The 19,594-nt window shown below is 35.7% G+C and overlaps 1 protein-coding gene across 3 annotated transcripts in view; it reads right to left on the reverse strand.

Annotated features, from left to right (window-relative positions):
* The window catches only part of SLC16A10 (solute carrier family 16 member 10), a 71,511-nt gene that overhangs the window by 24,030 nt on the left and 27,887 nt on the right, over positions 1 to 19,594 (reverse strand). For all 3 annotated transcript variants that reach the window (XR_008732728.1, XR_008732727.1, XM_055713447.1), the window contains exons 2-3: positions 7,707 to 7,851; positions 3,873 to 4,311 (exon numbers count right to left, since the gene is read on the reverse strand). Coding sequence is in view for 1 of the 3 variants with exons in the window: in XM_055713447.1 (XP_055569422.1) it covers positions 3,873 to 4,311; positions 7,707 to 7,851 (584 nt within the window). In the remaining 2 variants the exon portion in view is untranslated. The remainder of the gene's footprint in view (positions 1 to 3,872; positions 4,312 to 7,706; positions 7,852 to 19,594) is intronic.

Below are 19,594 nucleotides of genomic sequence, written 5' to 3' on the forward strand. Positions count from 1 at the left end.
AGTGACTAGAGCACATCAAGTCCGCAACCTCCAGTCACCATGGAGGCTGGTGGTGGTGGCACACAACAGCTCTAACCAGTAGGGCCTGTGGCACCTGTGTTCCATCACATAGGAGCACCCAACACTGGCAGAAACTGCCTTTCCAAGTAGGAAAAATGGGACCTGAGTACAGGAACCAGGCCTGAGGGCTAAGGGAAGAGCTGTAGACATGAGGCTCTACATCTTAAGTGTTTTTTCTTAGGGCACTTGCAACCAGCATCCCATACTAGCAGCCTGGCTATTGTCAGCCAGCTCTAATGGTGGGAGATTTTCCAGACTTTTAGCATAATGAAAGTTGTCACTTGCCCAAGTATTATATCCCTTTTCCAATATTACTATAATTTTAAAAATGCAGTATACAATGGGAAAATAGTAACTCATTTTCCAAAGTTGAGGAAAGTAATCTCTGGTTTGGTAGATATACTAGCAAAAAGTTATTTTTTCTTACAGCCTTTGACTTATCTGGAAGTACGTACTTTTATGTACTTCTGGAAGTACATAAAATGCAGTTTTATCAGAAGCAGACAAAACTAGTATTAAAAAAGTCCAGAGCTGTCTGCTACAGTTGAAGTATCTGTGCTGAAGGGCAGAATCCATTCTGTTCCTTCATAAACACTGATCTATTTACTTTATCAAATACAGATCCACAGAGAGTTTTCTAAGGTTTTCAGTAGTCCCCCCAGCATACATCATTGCTTATCAGCAATAAATGCTATGTTCATAAAACTAAATATCTCATTCAAATAAAAATATTTTCCCTTCTTTTTGCAATTATTAAATGAGTTAGAGGGATGAATGTTTGTTTAGTTCCAAAAGCAGACCAAAGTATCTGAATGAGTTTAGGTTTATGTAGAAATAAGTACAGAAATGGTGGGTTTAGCTGCAAGAAGACTTCATGCTTTAAACCCCAAGCAGCAAGTTCACTGTTAGTCCTCTGACTGCATCCTCCAACCCAGCGATATGAACTCCTGCTTTCTGTCAGATTTCTGCTACTGAGGCTACATCCATCCTTGGCAACCACATACAAAATAATTATAAAATAATCTTAAATATGTGACCTGCAGATATTAAACTCTTTTAATCCTGATAATTTATCAAAAGGTTAGAAAAATCTTATACCTTCTGAAAGTAGAAATACTGCTATTGATGAAATTCAAGTTTTAAATTTGCCATTTCAACATCAGTAAAGCTAAGGATTATTTTATTAAACTGTTTGTATATAAAGATTTCTGAAAGATTAGTGAGCAATTACATAGTACTTAATGGACCATATACATAAAAAAAATGAAATCTGAGGTTGATGATACCTACATGGTTTCTTTATCAGCATAAACACATGAAATTTTATTCCAGTTCATACTGTTTCATACCATCCCTATGATAATCACTGATCAGAGTTTGGTTTGGGCATTAAGTATTTCAGACTATGGTCAAGAGTCCTGGGTATATAACAAATTAAGGAGTACTTCAGTCCTCCATGGATTCTTTGTGTATATTGAAAGGTACCTAAATTAAATTTTTGTTAGAAATCTGAATTATAAACGATCAGATGTTTTACAGGATTAGAGAGAGGGGAAAAAAAAAAAATCAAGCTGTTTTCCATTTAACAGTGCCATCTGCAAGGCCAAGAATGAAAGCTAAGCTTCTTGTTTAGAATGGTTTTATTTAAAAGTAGTGGGAGCTTACTATACATTAAGATTATTTTCCTCTCTTGTTTACAGAGGCACCAGAGAATTATACAATAGAATTGAGTATTTAAAGACAAGTAAAGTAGAACAAAAATGTGTGGGTGTCAGGAGCAGCTTTTGATTGTAAAACTACTTAGTGAAGAGTTCCTAAGAGCTGGTGAAGCTTCCTCCCTCAAAAGTGGTAAACAAAGCAAACTGACTACCATCGAAGATTCTACGTTATAAATAGTTAAACTTCATGCTTCCTCTGAAACTCTGAGCATCTGAGCAAAAACAAGTGGAATTTAAATATCTTAGCATAATTTTGAGGTACTCTAAAATATTAGATTCTAGCTGTACTTTGGAATATTTTTATAGTGTTACCAAACGTTATATTAGAAACAGCCTTGATCAAGTTGTTTTTCTGTACTGGACGTTGTATTTCGCAATCAGAATTTCTGCCAATCTGATATGGGGCAAAAAGCACTCAGCAGGAGTGAAAGCACACTATAAAAAGAAAAATTTCATAATATAAAGAGAGATACAAAGGGTTTTGTCCTCTACAAGTCAACTGTTAGCTTTAATCCAATCTAGAAACAAGGAGCATTCATACAAGTGTCTTGGTCAAAAGTTTCAAGCTTTCTGTTAAATAAATATATTTTAGAGGTCCTACATGACTGTTTGTATAGCCTTGTTCAGTTCTCTGCAACAGCTAATGATCATTTATGAGCTATCCAATAGCTTTTTCTACAACACTTCCCTTCTACTCCTCTTAACAGTTTTATTTCAAAGCATCTCTACAAAACTTACCGGGAAATAGCATAAGATGTCACAATAGTACAATCCTTTGAAATATTCTGTAACACTACATGACACTACAAACTAAACTAAGATCTGCACAATTGAAAACTAAGTAACAAGAACTAGCCATGAATAAAAGTCCATTTACAGCTGCTCAAAAAAAAACCCACCCCACCCTAAGGTAATTTTAAAAGTAAGTATCTGATGAAGAGTCAGTAACCTAACCAATGTATCACCAGAAAGCAGTGACACACACCACTTGCTATATTGCATACAAACGCATAAGCTTGTAAAGAGTTGAAGATTTTTTGACAGAATTCAAGACATCTATTATTATTAATCTTACTGTTCTATCATAGATAAATAATAAATAGTAGTATTATTCTGTTTTCATAGTGGGTACTATTCACATACTCTTGAACATGGGTATATGTAATGGTCTAAATAGAGCATCCCATAGCAGGTTGTAAGCTCCCCCCACCCCACCCCCCCCTGCTTTCCCTTTTAAGCCTTTTGGTTTGTTATCACTTCAGTTTAAACAGCACCACCAGGAAGCCATTCAAAAATAATTCACCATTTAAGTAGTGCAATGAGTGCCAGCCAGATACATTTCACATAATGCATCTCCCAGCTGCATCAAAACTTCTTGGATTAACAGTGTACCACGAGGGGTGGGGCAGAAATCTGCTAGGGAAACAAGTTAACTTTAGTACACGTATAAAAAATGGCTGACTGACAGCTTCCCCATCAACAGAAGCTAAAGCTCCATCAATTACTGTTGACAGCAACAAAAACTGATGAATTGGCAGCTAGAAGCACCAGATAACAGGATCAGTTATATTAGTGCTATAGTGGTAAATGACAAAGCTTGAGACAGAAAAAGCCAAGTATTTTGCTTTTAATAAACCTGGAAAGTTGTCTATAAAAATATACTATAAAAATGCACATTTTAACAAACATACCTCAATTTAAAGGAACAAAAAATAGAAGTTTTACCTATTTTCTGTTATGTATTCCTTCCATTATTCCTCTGAAACACACAAATATAATTGGCAATGTATGCAGCTGAGTACCAAAATAAAGAACTCTTTGGAATAGCACAGAATACTTTTCAAGTGTCTTTCTTTATAGTTAAAGTATTCTAAATTTTCAATTGAGAACAAGGAACTAAAATTTTAAACTGGATCAACTAGTAGTTCTGATTAGAGCCCTCTCAGAGCACCAAAATTAATTTTGTGTTTCTCCCCAACACAACTTGCACTTTAAATATTGCTTCCTATCTCAAATCATTTTCTTAGTCCTTAACGCAAAGGGAAATATGTTAATTTTTAAATACATCATATGTAGGAAGAAACATGCGCTTACCAGGTGAACATAAGGCACAAAGTATCCAAAAAGTGCACCTGGTATCCCAAAAGCCCAGATTCGGTAACCAAGAACTTTGAAAACTGAGAAATTGCAAATCTTTTTTCCAGGAGGAAATCTGAACTTTCCCTTCTTTCCTCCCTCCTTGTCTTTTGTGTTGGAAACAAGGGGTTTGTACGTAAAGCCAGCCAGGAACAAAATAAACGTAAGGATGCACAGGACCCGCAAGGTGTTGTATAGGCCAACAGAATCGATCAAAACTCTCAAGAGGAAGGGCAGTGACACAGTGAACAAGCTGCTGCCTGCAGTGACAATGCCATTCACTAGTCCAAGGCGTTTCTTGAAATAGTGCCCAAGAATGACCAAGGACGGCTGGTACGCAAACGAGCAGCCACAGGCAAATACGATTCCATAGGTGAAATACAGAGGTTCAATGGTGCTACATGAAAAGAAAAAAGAAAAAAAAATCATTAGTGTTTTGTACAGCACTGTATGCTCACATTCACCTACCATATGCAAGGCAGTTTTTCAATGAATTGACATGCTTACAGGGTCAGTTAAGAGTTTGTATGTACTTATAGCTGAAATGAAAACAGCTTAATTCAGCTGTTTTCTTCCACTGAAAATTTCATAGAATTCACTGAACAGGTAAAAAAGCCAAGTATAATTACACCCAAAAAGTCTCACTACAAGTTTTAAAAATCACTGTTAGGGTGAATCTGCCAAATGCAAGTTAAACCATTGCTGGGTTTTGTTTTTTTCTTTTCCAAAGAAAATTACATTGTTTTGATTTACGCATTTCTTCACTGTGCTAGCAGTTCAAACAAAGAAGTGAACACTCCTCATGGACTCAAAAAATAAAGTATTTACATAGTTTATTATGAAAATACAATAGCAAAAGTGGAAAACATCATTAATAATAAATAAAACAAAAATACTGTCAGTATTTGGTAATATAATACATTATTAGCAAATAATAAACTTTAGGTACTAATCTTTTTAGACAAATAATCCCCTTTTTATTAAATATTCAAAATTCAGTGTTTTGATCTAGATATTGGATATGCTAAGAAAGAAATAGGAAAGAGTTAATAAAGAATGAAACATTCCAGCTCTGTTTAGGCGAATCTTCATCAGAAGGTTCTCCACCATTGCCATCTACTATACTACTGAAATGAAGCAGAGCCATTGTATTAGATCACAGGGAGACATACGACATTAAAGAGGTGCTTGTGCAAGAAATCTTAACAGTATGAAGTAACAGTGTTACTATAATTAATTAGATTAGTATCGTAATATTAATAAGTCAAAGGAAGAATTTTTTACATTTAGATGAAGGAGGCAATGTGTGAGAAATGTTTTTATACAAGATTCAAGATGGCACATGATGATTCATTTAATTTATTTTATGCTGCTTTTTCAACAAACTATGGGCTCTTTTCTATCAGCCACCACCTACTTTTAAGGCAGTTACAGAAGACCATTTAACCTGTTAGCCAATATATTAACTTTTTTTTAAAAAAAAAAAAAGGACTATGAATACTTTATGTAGTGCTTTTCATCACAGGTTGTTATCTCTATAGCAAAATACAGTCCACAAGCTTCCCAGGCAATTACAGAAATTTTTAGAAAATAGTATTTGACTAACAAAGGCCTGACACAAGGAACTCTGCTTTTGTGTACTATTGTGAAAAAGTATTTGTGTAACATAATATTGTTGCTTTCTGCCTTAAACTATCAATTTCTGAAACTGATTATACACAAGGTAAGACAGCAGAAACAACATAAGGAGGAAAGACTGATTACCTTTATCAATGGAAAATAACCAGGCAAAATAAAAACAGAAGTTATAAAACGAGAGGAGGACTGTAATACAGTAAAGGACAGAACTTCTGCTGGCACCTGTAGATTCACTCAAAGAGTCTGTAGCATGACATACATAGTAAAATATTTTCCTGCATTACGAATATTTTTACATCTCAGATTCCTAAGAGATAAAAGTTACATTAAAAAAATCAGTTTGTAACAAAAAGCAGTAAACTATATTTACATTTACTGTACAATATTTTACTTTTAGAACATAGACTTCTGTATCTGAACTATACTCCCTAAATTAACTGATATCATAGGCATAAATCATTTCAGTGTAAGTACCACAATGAAACATCAAGAATGCACATTAACATGCCGTGTACTCCAACAAGAATTTACCCCTCTCACCTCAAAACGCTCTTCAAATTCTAAAACAAAGTTCATAAAAGCTAGAAGGTTTATAAAACCTTTACAAAATAAGCTTCCTTCGCATGCCTTTTCTGCACCTTTGTTCCATCGGATATCAGGGAAACACAAGGATGACAGCAGTTTGTTCAATGGATGAAAACATCTTTCCTTTACCCAGAGATTTAATTTATAAACGATTGTTTCAGTATTAATCACTTAATACACTACTGGAAAACAAGAAGGAAGACTTTTCCAAGATGCATTCTTTTATTTTTTACCTCACCTGTGGTAACAAGCCTCTTAGAAAACCTACTTCCTGATATTGTTTGCTTTAATAAAATTAAGCAAAACATTTGTACTTGGATTAATCTAAAAATATAATAAAAATCAGAAGCTTGATCAAGTAACAAGAAAACAAAGCTTTCTTTTTCCCATAAATATAAGTTATTCCAAGAATAAATATAAACACTAGTCTCAGTACCTAAGACTGAACTATTTGCCTTCTCTTCCTATAAATCTGTGGATGTGTTTTTCACATTAGGGGCCATGTGCCCAAACCAGACTTATTAGTTCAGGCATAGTGCCACACAGCATGGATATTCATCCATCCAGGTGACAGCCAGCTCACATCTGTCCAGTTCAGACTACAGGCATAGAACACACATTTTCGTAAGCCTGACTATAATACATTTTCATCTATATAGGAACCTTTTCTGAATTTTGCTTTTGATTGTTCCTGTATTTATTCTGCTAAGGGTGCGGCAAAAAGCAGACTGAGAACTAGAGGTAACTGGCGTTTTTCCTGCTACTTCTTACTCCATCCTCACTAATCAATTTCTGCTGTTGACTAGAATAAGTGAGTAAATTTCCTGTTTCCTCATCTTCTACTGGGCATGTCCAACAAATCAGCCACTCAAACTACTTGGGATTTATTCTGCAAAAGTTACAGAAATTACAAAATTAGGTGTTAATCTGGAGAAAGGAAAATGTTCAACTACTGCTCAAGTTTTTTCAATAACACTAGAAAGAACTGGGATACTTTTAGTAAAGCAAATAAGCCCTAAGTATATGTTATTATACCAAGGTTTTCACTATCTCTGTGTTTGGCAATTGAACCAGTAATGGAAACATCAGATGTTACTAGAACATTAACACCTTCCTGTAGGTGTTCCTGTGGCGTATTTATCAACATTAAAACAGTGTTTTAAAAGCAAGTTGAGGGGACAGGGCAGGGGAGAAGACAAACAATGTTTAGGTACCTGCTAAACCACAGCATACATAAACAAACATACAACAAGTTTATCCAGGACAATGCTGTTGATCTCATAGCATTAGTCTTGCTGCTGCCACATTTATACATAGTGGTTCCTGTTAAATAGGGAGTGCTGTGACAAGGTCACACTATATTTTTAAAGTTATTTTTGAAATTGAAAGTACTACTTGGTGTTTGCACAAGTCATAGAAAGAAAAAAAAACAAATAAAAAAGGTTTCTAATTAACAGATAATATAAAGTAGTACTGCTTACTCTTTCATATTCTGTTGACAGAATCAGCACTACCTCTACACTATAAAATTGGTAAAATACTTTGAATGTAACAAAAATAATTTTTTACCTTACAAAAGAACTGGAAAGTAGTCCAACAAACCCTACTGCAGCTCCAGTAACAGCTACTTTTCGACAACCAAACAGGTCTGTGAATATACTGACTATTGGAGAACAGAAGAAGACCATCCCCATAGAAAGAGAGCTCACCCATGCTGCAAAATAGAAAAACACAGAGCTTTAGAAGACCAAGTGATTTAAGCTTTCAGCTAACATTTGTTTTAGTTCAGCGACATAAAATCTTAGGTAACAGCTGGGTAGCAATTGGGTAAATATTTTAGGAATAATTAAATACATTTTTAATTATATTTACCCAACATGGTAAAAAAGCCTAACCAATTCACATGATCAACAAATTTATATTTTATCGGCTCAATGAATGCAATTAGCTACAGAAGTGTTTTGTTTTGGTTTTTTTTTTTTAAGTAAAAAACACCCCACCACAATTAATCCTCCTAACTAACCTAGTATTCAAACTGATCACTAGGCCATTAAAGATACCTTTGAGGCTCCATATCTATACCCATTCTGACATAAATTAGTACATTTCACTTTATTTAATTTTAGACTTTAAGGACTTTGAACAGCTAGGTCTGCTGAAAAATGTTAACTATTTTTTAACTTAATTACATAGACCTAGATAATACTGAACATTAATAATGAGTAAATGAACAATAGGCTTTTACACTGTAATGTACACAACCTGAGCTAGCACAACCATTTCCATATATAATGGGAAAATATCACTACATCTGATACTGTTCCAGCTTGATAATGGTCTAAAGTCTCATTTATAAACAAAGTACAGTTTCAATAATAAGTTTCAGTTCAGGTGAGTACACTATAGTTTTAGCCACAGGTGTGTTTTTTATTTCAAGCTTACCAAAAATTTCTTCAAATTAACTTGAGTAGAAGATAATTTGATTCATTTTAAATTAAAATTCAACTTTCTGCATCATACCAGTCCTCCCAGGGCATAAAGGTAAATCAAGCTGCTGTAGCACAACAGTTACAAGTATATTCAGGCATGTAAATGTCCCCATCTATTTGGGGGACGGGGGGGGAGGAAAGGTCTAAACAGGCAGTGGAAAAAGATGTCGATGCAAGATGCATTGGAAAAAATATTTTAACTTCTTAAACTGCACAGAAAATGGAAGAAAACTTTTTCAACCTGAATGGATTTTAAATTATGTAACTGGAATATTGTTTAGGATATCTTTCTTAAAGACACAGTTAGATAAATGATTGTGATTCAGTGATAAGGGCAAATAAAATTATCTGGGGGAAAAAATATAATGAGGAGACCTAATGTAGAATATTTTCAAGTATATCTATCAATACCAAGACCTAAAAGTAGTGTTGTCAAAGCGCCAGTGAGCCGTACACATCAATGACGACCCCATTGTGCAAGGCACTAAAGAAGACAGAGCAAAACAAATAAGCAAACAAAAAAAATTATTCTTCAAAGAGTTTACAATGTAAATGAAAGACAAAAGAGAACAGATGGCTAGAGAAAAACAGAAATGAGAGTACAAGAAATAAACCCTTTATTTTAGGGCAAACAATGATCTCAATGAATCGTGACCTAACTGTTTGGAGCAGAGGGTGTTATTGAGGTTTTTTGAGTACGTGTTAAATATAATGGAGTTTCAAGACACAATCTGAAGTAGAGTGAGGTACTTGCATGGGTATTTCCTGGGTATGACTAACCCAGACAGGACAGCCCTGGCAGCCTTGCACCCACCTCTGCCACAGAAACGTGAGCTGTGTGAATGGAGAGCACAAAAGCCTAGGGAGAACAAGGCCCCTGTGACACTGAAAGGCCAAGACCAGATTAATGAATCTGTCCGTTCTCTTCCTCTCCAGTCAGGGAAGACTCAAATGCACCTTGGGCGTGGCAAGAGATGACTTGGAGATCTGTCCCATCTTACAGCTCAGATGGCTCCTGATGTTGCAAGACAACATTGTACCAACTACAACTCATAAGCAGGAGGTAGAGAAGTCCAGCTTCAGCAAGACTCCTCATTCTTTCCCAGAGTGAGCTATACAGAGCCTGCAGTTCTACTGTCCAAAGGAAACTGCAAACACTAGGAGGTAGAATGTCCATGGCTTTCTGTCACACACGCATACACACACCCCCCCCAAATAAATGGTAGCTCCACCACCACAAACAGTCCTCAGCACCTCTGCGTGACTTGCAGGGCAGCACTAAATCTCAGAATACTTGTGACACCTGGGGTATCTCCAAGGCAAAGAGAAAAGGCAGATAATTCTTGAGAAATATGCATTACAAGACTCACTGTCATCAGATTTACAGTGGTATGAAGGTACCAAGGAATGGTTGAGCCTCCTGCCAGCCTTCCTGCCTAGGTATGAGAAGACACAAAGGCAACTGAGGACTAGGCAAGCCCACCAGAGATTACTGCTTATGAGAATCCAATCTCACATGGACAGGTACATGCACCACATTCATGGAGACAAACAGGTAAAGAAATCGGGCAACTGAAACAGTTGAAGTAGCTTGCATAAGTTCAGACTAAATTAAATTACTTCAGAGCCACAGATACAATTCCAGAAGTCCTAATTTCTAGTTAGTACAGGCTGTGATTCAATTAGCATTCTCCTTAGTGGGATCAAACAGTTTACAGTACTTTGTAATGGCTTAGACAGCTAATAAAATAATTGGAATATAAAAGCCTGAAGTGCAAACATTCAGCTCAAATTACATTCAGTTAACATTACGCTGACTTTGTCTCTTCATGCTTCCAGGTACTAATGGAAGAAATATGCCCTCCTTACCACATGATTCTCTCTTTTTTGTTATAGCAATGGCAGGCAAAGCCTAAATAAAAGAAGAAAGGTTCCCACTGATTTTCAACACAAGAGACTGGTAAGAGGAAGCACACTGGCCTCATCCAAAGCATTTTGGAACAGCATATTAAACTGCAGAAGCAGAAGCCTGTGCTTTACCACTTATCTAGCTAATGGAAACTGGAGCCCTTCAAATTACAAATCTAATAACAGACTCTTGTGTCCTACAGAAATGTAACTTAGATACATTGTTGGCATGTCTTGTATGAACAGCTTTATTATTTAATGAAAATATCCTTGAAGCTTAATTTCACACGTACGCATAGTTCAAGAAAGTTTACCATACCCATCCTTGGCAAAGAAACCCAGCAATGAGAATTAAGATACAAATAGAACAGCACATGTCTAAATCACTAATTTCCTTAAGGCAAATCCTTGCTGCAGTATCTTGATCCTACAAAGAAACTGACAGCTATAAAATATACTCAATAGATCCAAGTAATTTTCAATTCCACTTTGCTCAAGTAAGTTTTCAAGCATTCTTATACTTTTTTACTCAGTATGAAAAAGGTACAATTGTCTTCCACGTTTTTTAAATAGAAATTACAACAACTGTCCCAAATAAGTACTAAGAAAAATTACAAATGCAGCTTGCCAGAATAGTGAAGTTCTCTAGAGCAGTTATTTATTAATTAAAACATTTCTGCTCCAGGCTATTGGCTGCTTTCCTGGCCACAAGCTGGCTACATTCCACATCTGCTAACTCAGATACTAGCACAGAAGCTAATTGCTACATATAACTGTATTCATATTCATATACAAAATATTTTGATTGCCGTAGAAGAAAAGCTATTTCTGCTTTAAGGACTTAAACTTCCTTAAGGCACTGGAAGTTAAGAATTAGCTTCTTAAAACATGTAATTGCAGAATAACCAATTCCCCAGCTTCCCTAGAAGATGGAACAGAAGTTATCACTGAGCCAAAAATATCAGACCAGACAGCCCATTGGTAGCATCTATACTGAAGTCTGTTCATGGAAACACGTAATAATCACAACCCCCCAAACTTTATGTTGATAGAATTATTTTAAAATGAAAACTCACAGCTGCATTTGTAGTGAATTGATAAAAGAACATGTATGTAGTTCAACTATATTCTGAGTATATGTTCTCATATTTCTTTAGTGATTTCTCTGTTCGAAGGCCTACAGAAATGAAACTATACCACGTACTGCACAATTATGCTGTTTTACTGTGAGTTTTAATAATCAGCCCCATTTTAAAGAGCTTCTCTTGTTTTCAGCTATATAGCATCTAACTATTCACAAAATCACGCCCATTGTCACAGGCAGATTATGTAATACATATTTATATTCCAAACTACAAATCAAGCTGTTTAATGTTTTAGTTCATCATTTAGACTCAAGCACTAGGACTTACGACACAACAGAAAAGAAAGCATTAATACCATATTGCATTGGAATGTTTTATCTTGCATAAATTTAAATTTAAGGCTATTCATCCATAGCATTCCTCTTCACAGTCAGAGTTTTTCTATGTATTACAATAAAAATCTTAGCAGTTTTATCCTCCCAAGTGTCTTTCAGGTGGTTGGCTTAACACAGAGATAACACCCTTCATTCTTTAATGAACTTCAAGGATTTTTTTAATATGCTCATAACCTTAATTCCTCTGCTGTAAGAAACATGAACTAATGATCCCTGCTAAACTTCCTCTTGCAACCTATGGGTTTATATGTCTTTATCAGATCTGTTCATACTAGTTTCTTCTCCAAAACGAAGTATCTTTTTACTTTGACTATTATAGAAGATATACTTTTCCCCCTTCCCCCTTTACATTGAGTCTAATTGTATCATACTGTTTCAGAGCCAAGTTAGTCAGAACTGCATACAGTATTTAATATAGGACAAACAATAAGTTTCTGTGCTAGTGTAATTATTTTTTAAAAAAAAAAAATGTATTGCAACTGATTCAGAGTAAAGATATTTAAAAAACTTTCCATGACCTTATTCTCCTGCTAATGATAATAACTGATGTAGAGGCCCTTTTTTTCAGCACGTATTTGGATTATATTTCTCTCCACAAGACACATATGTACACTGAGTTTAATCTGCCATATTAATCACTCAGCAATAACAGAAGAACTCAGCAAGTCTCACCATCAGCCACCAACATACATACAAGGACAGAGTACAAAGTTTGAATTTGTCCAGCAGCTCAAGAGGAATCCAATTAGTGCCTCCAGTATCTAGCAGGTGATTATTACAGAATATAGAGCTAGTCTCTTTTCAAGTGGTGCACAGTGACAGCACAAAAAAACAACTGAAACTGCAATAAGTGATATTCCAATTAGGTGTTATGAAACATTTTTTCACCATGAAGGTAGTCAAACACCAGAATGAGTGGTCCAGAAAAGCTGTGAAGTGTCCATCCTTGGATATATTGAAAGCTTGACTGGACAAGGCCGTGAACAATCTGATCTAACTCAGAAGTTCAATCTATTTTTTTTAACTTGGCCCTCCTTTGAGTGAGGGGTGCCAGACCAGTCTCTTCCAACTCAAATTATTCTAAGACACTATAATGTATGGAAGAACATGGGTCTAAAACCCTAATTTAGTTTATTGAAAAACTGGATTCTAAAGATCATGTTAAACATCAGCAGTTTTTCAGACAAAAAAATTTAGGTTGGCAATATTAGGCCAACCATAAATCTGTTTGTGAGTCTTAGATGTAAAAACTCTTTCAAGAACCAAACCCTGGGGGATTTTTTCTCCCACTTAGGAAATGGGAAGGACTTGGCGCTATCCTTGAATTCTAAGCCAATTAGGTCCTTACACAAATCTCATGAAACTAATTGTTAGCATTATAGATGTAAGCTTCATTGCTTAGAACTACTGTATCTCCCTCCTACTGATGTGCTTTTCCTATCAACATTGTTTTATTCTTGTTGCCAGTGCCCGAAAGCACAGGGTTACCTGTTGCCTAAGGCACTCCAGGTACAACCTCTTTTATCCATTATTTTTCTTTCTCCATGGAAAAGCTAGTAATTTCCAAAAGAGGGAACCGTTAAACACGTTAGGTAACCAACAGAGCAACAGAACCATTAGACCCAGCAAGTATCTGAATACTCTCCCATGTCCACACACAGCCTCTGTAGGTCAGCCTCCTGGAAACTGCCAAGCCTATTTTTAACCAGCCTATCACTCACTACCCAAAGATGATGCCAAATGCCTTGTGCTACATGCCTTGCTTACACACGCCTGTGAAAATTGTTTCAGAGCCAGCTCAGCAGCTTCTCATGAATTCTGAAGAATTTCATTAGTTGTGTGCGCAAAAGGAAGAGCTACTGAATTTCTACATAGCTGTTCCCATTACTGAGCAATCCACAGACTGCACAACAGTACGCCAATAGAAAAGGAAAGCAGATGTTGAAATCACCCTGAAAACAATGATACAAGCTTGTGCTAAAGTACTGACACTTTTAGAATTCCTATGTCGAGGAAGTGCATTGCTTGTTCTATTCAAGAGATCTGCTGATCCCATTAGAAGAAAAAGTGTGTGATTAAGGACTAAAAATAATTTTTTGACATAATGCTGCCACAGGAAGTATTCTATACTCTGAACTCAGGTTACGTGACTACAGCTTTCAGTTTGCTTGCTTTCAAGTGTACAGTCTGCAGATATCTGAGCTAGGCTCTCCCTTAAAGCAACATTATCCAAAAATTGAATCCCAATTTAAATGAAAATTCTAAAATTATTTTGGGCCAAGAGAATTAAGCACAGGGAAATACCACTTCTTTTGGACACCAAAGTTATCTTGAACAGGATTTAAGAATCAGAATGATCTATAAAGAATCTAATTGGATTTCAACAACACACTCAAAGAGATCCTGGTCAATACACAAAGATTTATGAACCAGGGGCTAGTGGAAGTATTGGATAGGAATACAAGACATTGGGTTTTCCTCCACTCTTTTTTCGCTTGTCCCCGAGGAGCAAGGCTTTTGTTGAATAACCTTATTACTGAAAGATACTGGTAGTTGTAGTGAGTCGGAAACCAAGAACTATATATGAACCGCTGGATCCCAATAATTAGATCTTTGAACAGACCCCCCATTTCAATATCACAAGCATGAAAGCATAACTGGTGTTTTCAGAAGACATTAAGTTGTCATCTGGCAGTCTGAATTAGTTTGTTCTGAATGAAAAGACTGAACTCACAGATTTTACAAATACCTGTAAGCTTTCCTGCACTTACGCATAGACTCTCTTCAGTATATGCGCCTTATGACAGTCCAGAATTCTACCTCAGGTTTGTACGTGCCATTTCAATCTTGATGCCACAATGTGGGAAGAAGCACACACACACTAGTATGTTGTAAAATTAGCAAAATAAGCTCATATAATAGGTATAAGAAACAAACCCAAACATTGTATAAAGTCAGAACATACACTGATTTCTTCCAAGGCTTTATACACCATAAATGTTCTGACACAATGGGTGACAGATGAAAAGACTGAGTGCCAGAGAGATTCACACATATCCTTAATACAGTGACCGTCCCTAAGCTTGCTATTTACAAAAATAGGAATACTACTTTCACCCTCTGCCTTCACAAGTAATGACGACAGAAGATCAGAATTTCTACTGAGATCAAGTCCTTGTGAGCATAAACAGCAGGAAAACAGAACAGTCAGAAAAATGGGTATTCGTGCACTGACAAAACATCCCATATCACTGCAACTAGCTGATTACTTAACTACCATCTAATTTATACTTGCTATAGTAAGACAAGCTTAGGCAGAGTTTGGGGGGCTTTTTTCTTATTGGTACCCTCTTTAACAAATCAACAAAGCAGATAGTAATAATGAATCCAAAGCAAGTATGGGAAACCGATCATGACATTTTCCTTAAACTATAAGGCATAAAATAGGAACCTGAAACAGTTAAGAAAAAGATGTTCTTAGAAGCAAACAACTTTTACTACCAGAGAGACTGCAGATCATCTATGTAGTTTTAAAAGTCAGGGCAAAACAAGCAAATGCTTAAGTTTGTAAAATCTAGAACAAAAGCTCAAAAGTAATAAGTGCACTGTTAGGCAAAGTATTGCTGGTAGAAATTTAAGTACTAAGCCTTCAGGAACCTTTAAAGGAAGGCCGAACTAATCATTAACAGAAAAACACATGCATTTGGACTTCATGGCAAACTGAGCTTGACCTTTGACACTTAATAAAGTCTGAAAATGCTGTGGTAGGAAGAACAAACAAGGAACAAATCGATAAGAAATGGCTGTAACCACATGTTTTTCCTTTTAGAAGTCATACAAGAATGTCTTCTGCTGACTGTCTGAGGCAGTTTTCAAAGTACAATGTAATCACATTTTTAACTAACAGCCCAACAAAAAAAAACAAAATAAAATAAAATTGAATCCCAGAACTGATTTCCAGGCACATTTTTATCTCCCCACCTCCACCTCAATTAGCACTGGGGCTTTTTGGTTTGGTCTTTTTTTTTTTTTTTTTTTTTATGCACACCACACAGCTGAACATCAAGCATCATGTTCTGTTTTGATTTAGGATCAGTAACATTCTGCATAATAAGTATTAGCTATTAAATTCAAAGATGACAACCTGATTTGCCAGAAAGGTTTAATCCTGACTGCTCTCACAACCAATACTTACATACATATTCCAAATATATTTGCAACCGAACAAGTCATGCAATAGTCTCATGTTTTAAAGCTATAGCATAGACTAGACCTCAAGACCCAAATTCTGAAATTCTTAGTGAAGCTATTGGTCTTCTTCCTCACCCTAGTCAATGCAAGTGAGACGGGGGAAAGACCTGCAGATCAAGTTTGACTTTTAAATGGCACAAGCACACATTTTAGTTCTACAGCAACACAAATCCTTGTGAGACCATGATGAAGATAAAAACAGACAAGATAAAGGAATCTTCACAAGTAAGTTTGGTACGCTATTTGAAGAAGTTCAGGAGCATAGTTTGCTATCAAGCAGCTTACAAACTAACCTTAACTCTTCATATACAAAGATCCTTCTGAAACAATCGGAATTGGCTAAGAGACCCTATTACATCTCAGCAACTTCATGAACATCCTCAGGACATACTACAACAGCATGTATTTTCTGATTACATCAGCATATATTCCCCTTTTATTCTGCAGGTCCCTACAAAATAACCAAACTTTATTTAGGTCTTAAAACCATATCTTCAAGGCTCAAACTGTTACCTAAAAGATCTCTTAATGTTACAAACCAACATTCCCCACTATCCACCCAAAATAGTCATTAAAAGCATCAAATTTAAGGTTTAATAGCAAACAATTCCCCATTTTTATTAAGGGACAGACTATTTACCATAAAGAAAAAAGTACAGTAACCAAACCCAAAACAATCACAAAGAGCAAAAGAACTCCAGCCAAACAAGTGATTTTAGGACAAATCATTTAGACCCTGTAATGGGCACATATTTTTCAAGGTAAGATCTGATTGTTGAACTAGCATCTGCTTCAGAGAGGAAGAATCGGCATTTATATGGAAACAGAAGTACCTATTTTGAAACAGGATATTTCAGTCCAGAAAACAGACAGATGTTCAGAGGCATGTACCTGCACGTAGTATTACAAGTACAAACATCGAACTATACAGCAAAATTCTGTCTTTGCAATTGTAACATTGTTTCGTGCTATCAGTTAAGTAGAAAGCTACATTTGACTTTAAAAAAGCAATCTTAAGGTAAAGTGCGGTGACAAGCAGTTCAGTATGCCCATCTTTCATAAGGAATGCTTACTTTTACCTAGTATTTACATACGTATTTATCAGTCTCATCAGAAATACACTGCCAAATGGAAACACAAGTCCAAAACTGGACTATTTTAAGTGACACTAAGAATTAAATGCTGTTCTCACAGGCTGAGGAAAAACAGAGATTTACATGCATCTTATTTTCTTTCAGCCATTATCTCCTCTTCCCTTTAAATACTGAAAACTTAGTAGAATAACAGGGGTACCATAAGTTTTTGAACAGCAAACAAAAGGATTAAAGGGTTGCTTCTTTCAGAGGATTAATAGGAAGAGGAAATCATTTGTATGGAAAGCTTCATGAGACCAAATACAAGGAAAAGCATATGACAGTAATCCCCTATGCCAGCAAGTGCCCTTTATATCAGTTGCACACACATGTGACTGCTTCTGCACTCTGTAACCCTTGTAACCAAGCTAACTAGCCACTGTAACTCTTGACCTTGTTTTTCTGCCTCATCACCATCCAAAATTTTTGAGTCTATCAATATCACCCACTGGGACAATAAACTACTTCTCATTAATTTAGTGCCCAACTACTCCAGCAGTTACCTATCAGATTTCCAGGAATCCAAATGCCCAGGTTGCCATACATCTAGAAAGCCTGAGCAAATTGCTACTTTGCCCACAAAGTAATTTCATCTTAGATTTACAGCTGATAAAACCTCATGAATGATCTGCTGCATATGAAATATTTCACATACAGAACTGCAATAAAATCGGTCTGACAGATACAGTACACATGAACTACAGCTTGTGAAGTACTTAGATTTGGAGTTCACATCTGTCCCATTCAGTCTAATATCCAGTTTGCAAAAAATGAAAAGCAAGAGGTTATACATATTTTCATTTCTTCATAATACCAAAAGGATTTTGACTAGACACTGCAGATAATTACTACTGGTAAGAGATATAATTTAGATATTTACAGTCAGTAAACTACAAAAGAAAATTTAAACAAAAAGCTTCCATTTAAGCTGTTGAATCACATGCTATAGCTCGCAATAAGTTTCTTTAGAAGATTCCAAGTTTTTTTAAGGTTTATATAGGTAAAATGTAGTTTAAAAAAAAAGAGGAAGTAGTAAAGCATATATACAGCATATAATAGAAGGTAAAAAGCATATATAAACAATGATATCTGGAATACATTTGTTGTTTAAGTCAAGAAACAGATCTTTCTATTTCAATAATATTCCTATTACATTGCTTTTTCTTTTACTTTGGATCTACCTATTAGTGATCCATTACCAAAACTACAGCACCCACTCAAAAAAAAAAGCTCAGTGAGCAAATACAACTTTCTGAAGATTTTTTTAATGACAGAATACTTTTGCTTGGTAAAGATCCCACTATCTTGAAAACAACACCAATGGTTTTACTAAATATTTTACCATATTCCAAAAGATATCGTAAGTCCAAAGCTCTTATTTCAAAAATAAGAGCACAGAACCCTGAGCCAATCATACTGCTGATTCATTTCCTCCCTGTTTTTCACCAACACCTTTAGTTCCTCAAGCTTCTGGGTGGTTGTATTAAAAGACTCTTTGGCCCCACCATAAGCAAACAGACGCAGGCACACGGTGTCTCAATTTTTTCTCTGAAGCCCTGGATTAACACATTGTTTGTTACTTCCTTAAGGTATGAAAGTCTTTTTATTTTAAGAGAAACTAGAAATTAGTCAAGAAAACTGCTGGAATTAGTTATCTCCTTCAAATATCTCATGAGGGTTAGAAAACCTTAGAGAGTTTCAATGCCTTACTCCTTAATACTTCACAAGAAAATCTTTGTATTTATTTGTTGAAAGGAAGCCTAAACTCACCACTATGCTTAAGAATTGCAACAGTCTGCTTAAGCCCTGCAAATCTGAAACACTATTGCAGTGACTCAGCCTTTTTTGTTGTGTCAATAGCAAGAACTGGTAAATAATCAGTACGGAAGTATTTTTTTTCCGTTACATTGCATAATAGCACATTATAGAATAGTATAATGGTTGTTATCAAAAAAGAAAAGCACTCAATACTCTGCTGAAGAATCATCTCCATCCATTAACATCACACTGATTTCTTAGAAGAGACGGAGCATTTGAAATATGTTTTGTTTTATCAGCTTGCAATCTAAGCACCAAGTAGCTTGACTAATAGTTTTTCTACAACCAAGTGTGCTTTAATGCTATTCCCAGAACAGTAACCCCACTAGAGCAATTCAGGAATTACACCAGCAATTTGCCATATTCGCAGTCAGATCA

Source organism: Falco cherrug, chromosome 6 (genome assembly GCF_023634085.1).
Source record: "Falco cherrug isolate bFalChe1 chromosome 6, bFalChe1.pri, whole genome shotgun sequence".
Lineage (NCBI taxonomy): Eukaryota > Metazoa > Chordata > Aves > Falconiformes > Falconidae > Falco > Falco cherrug.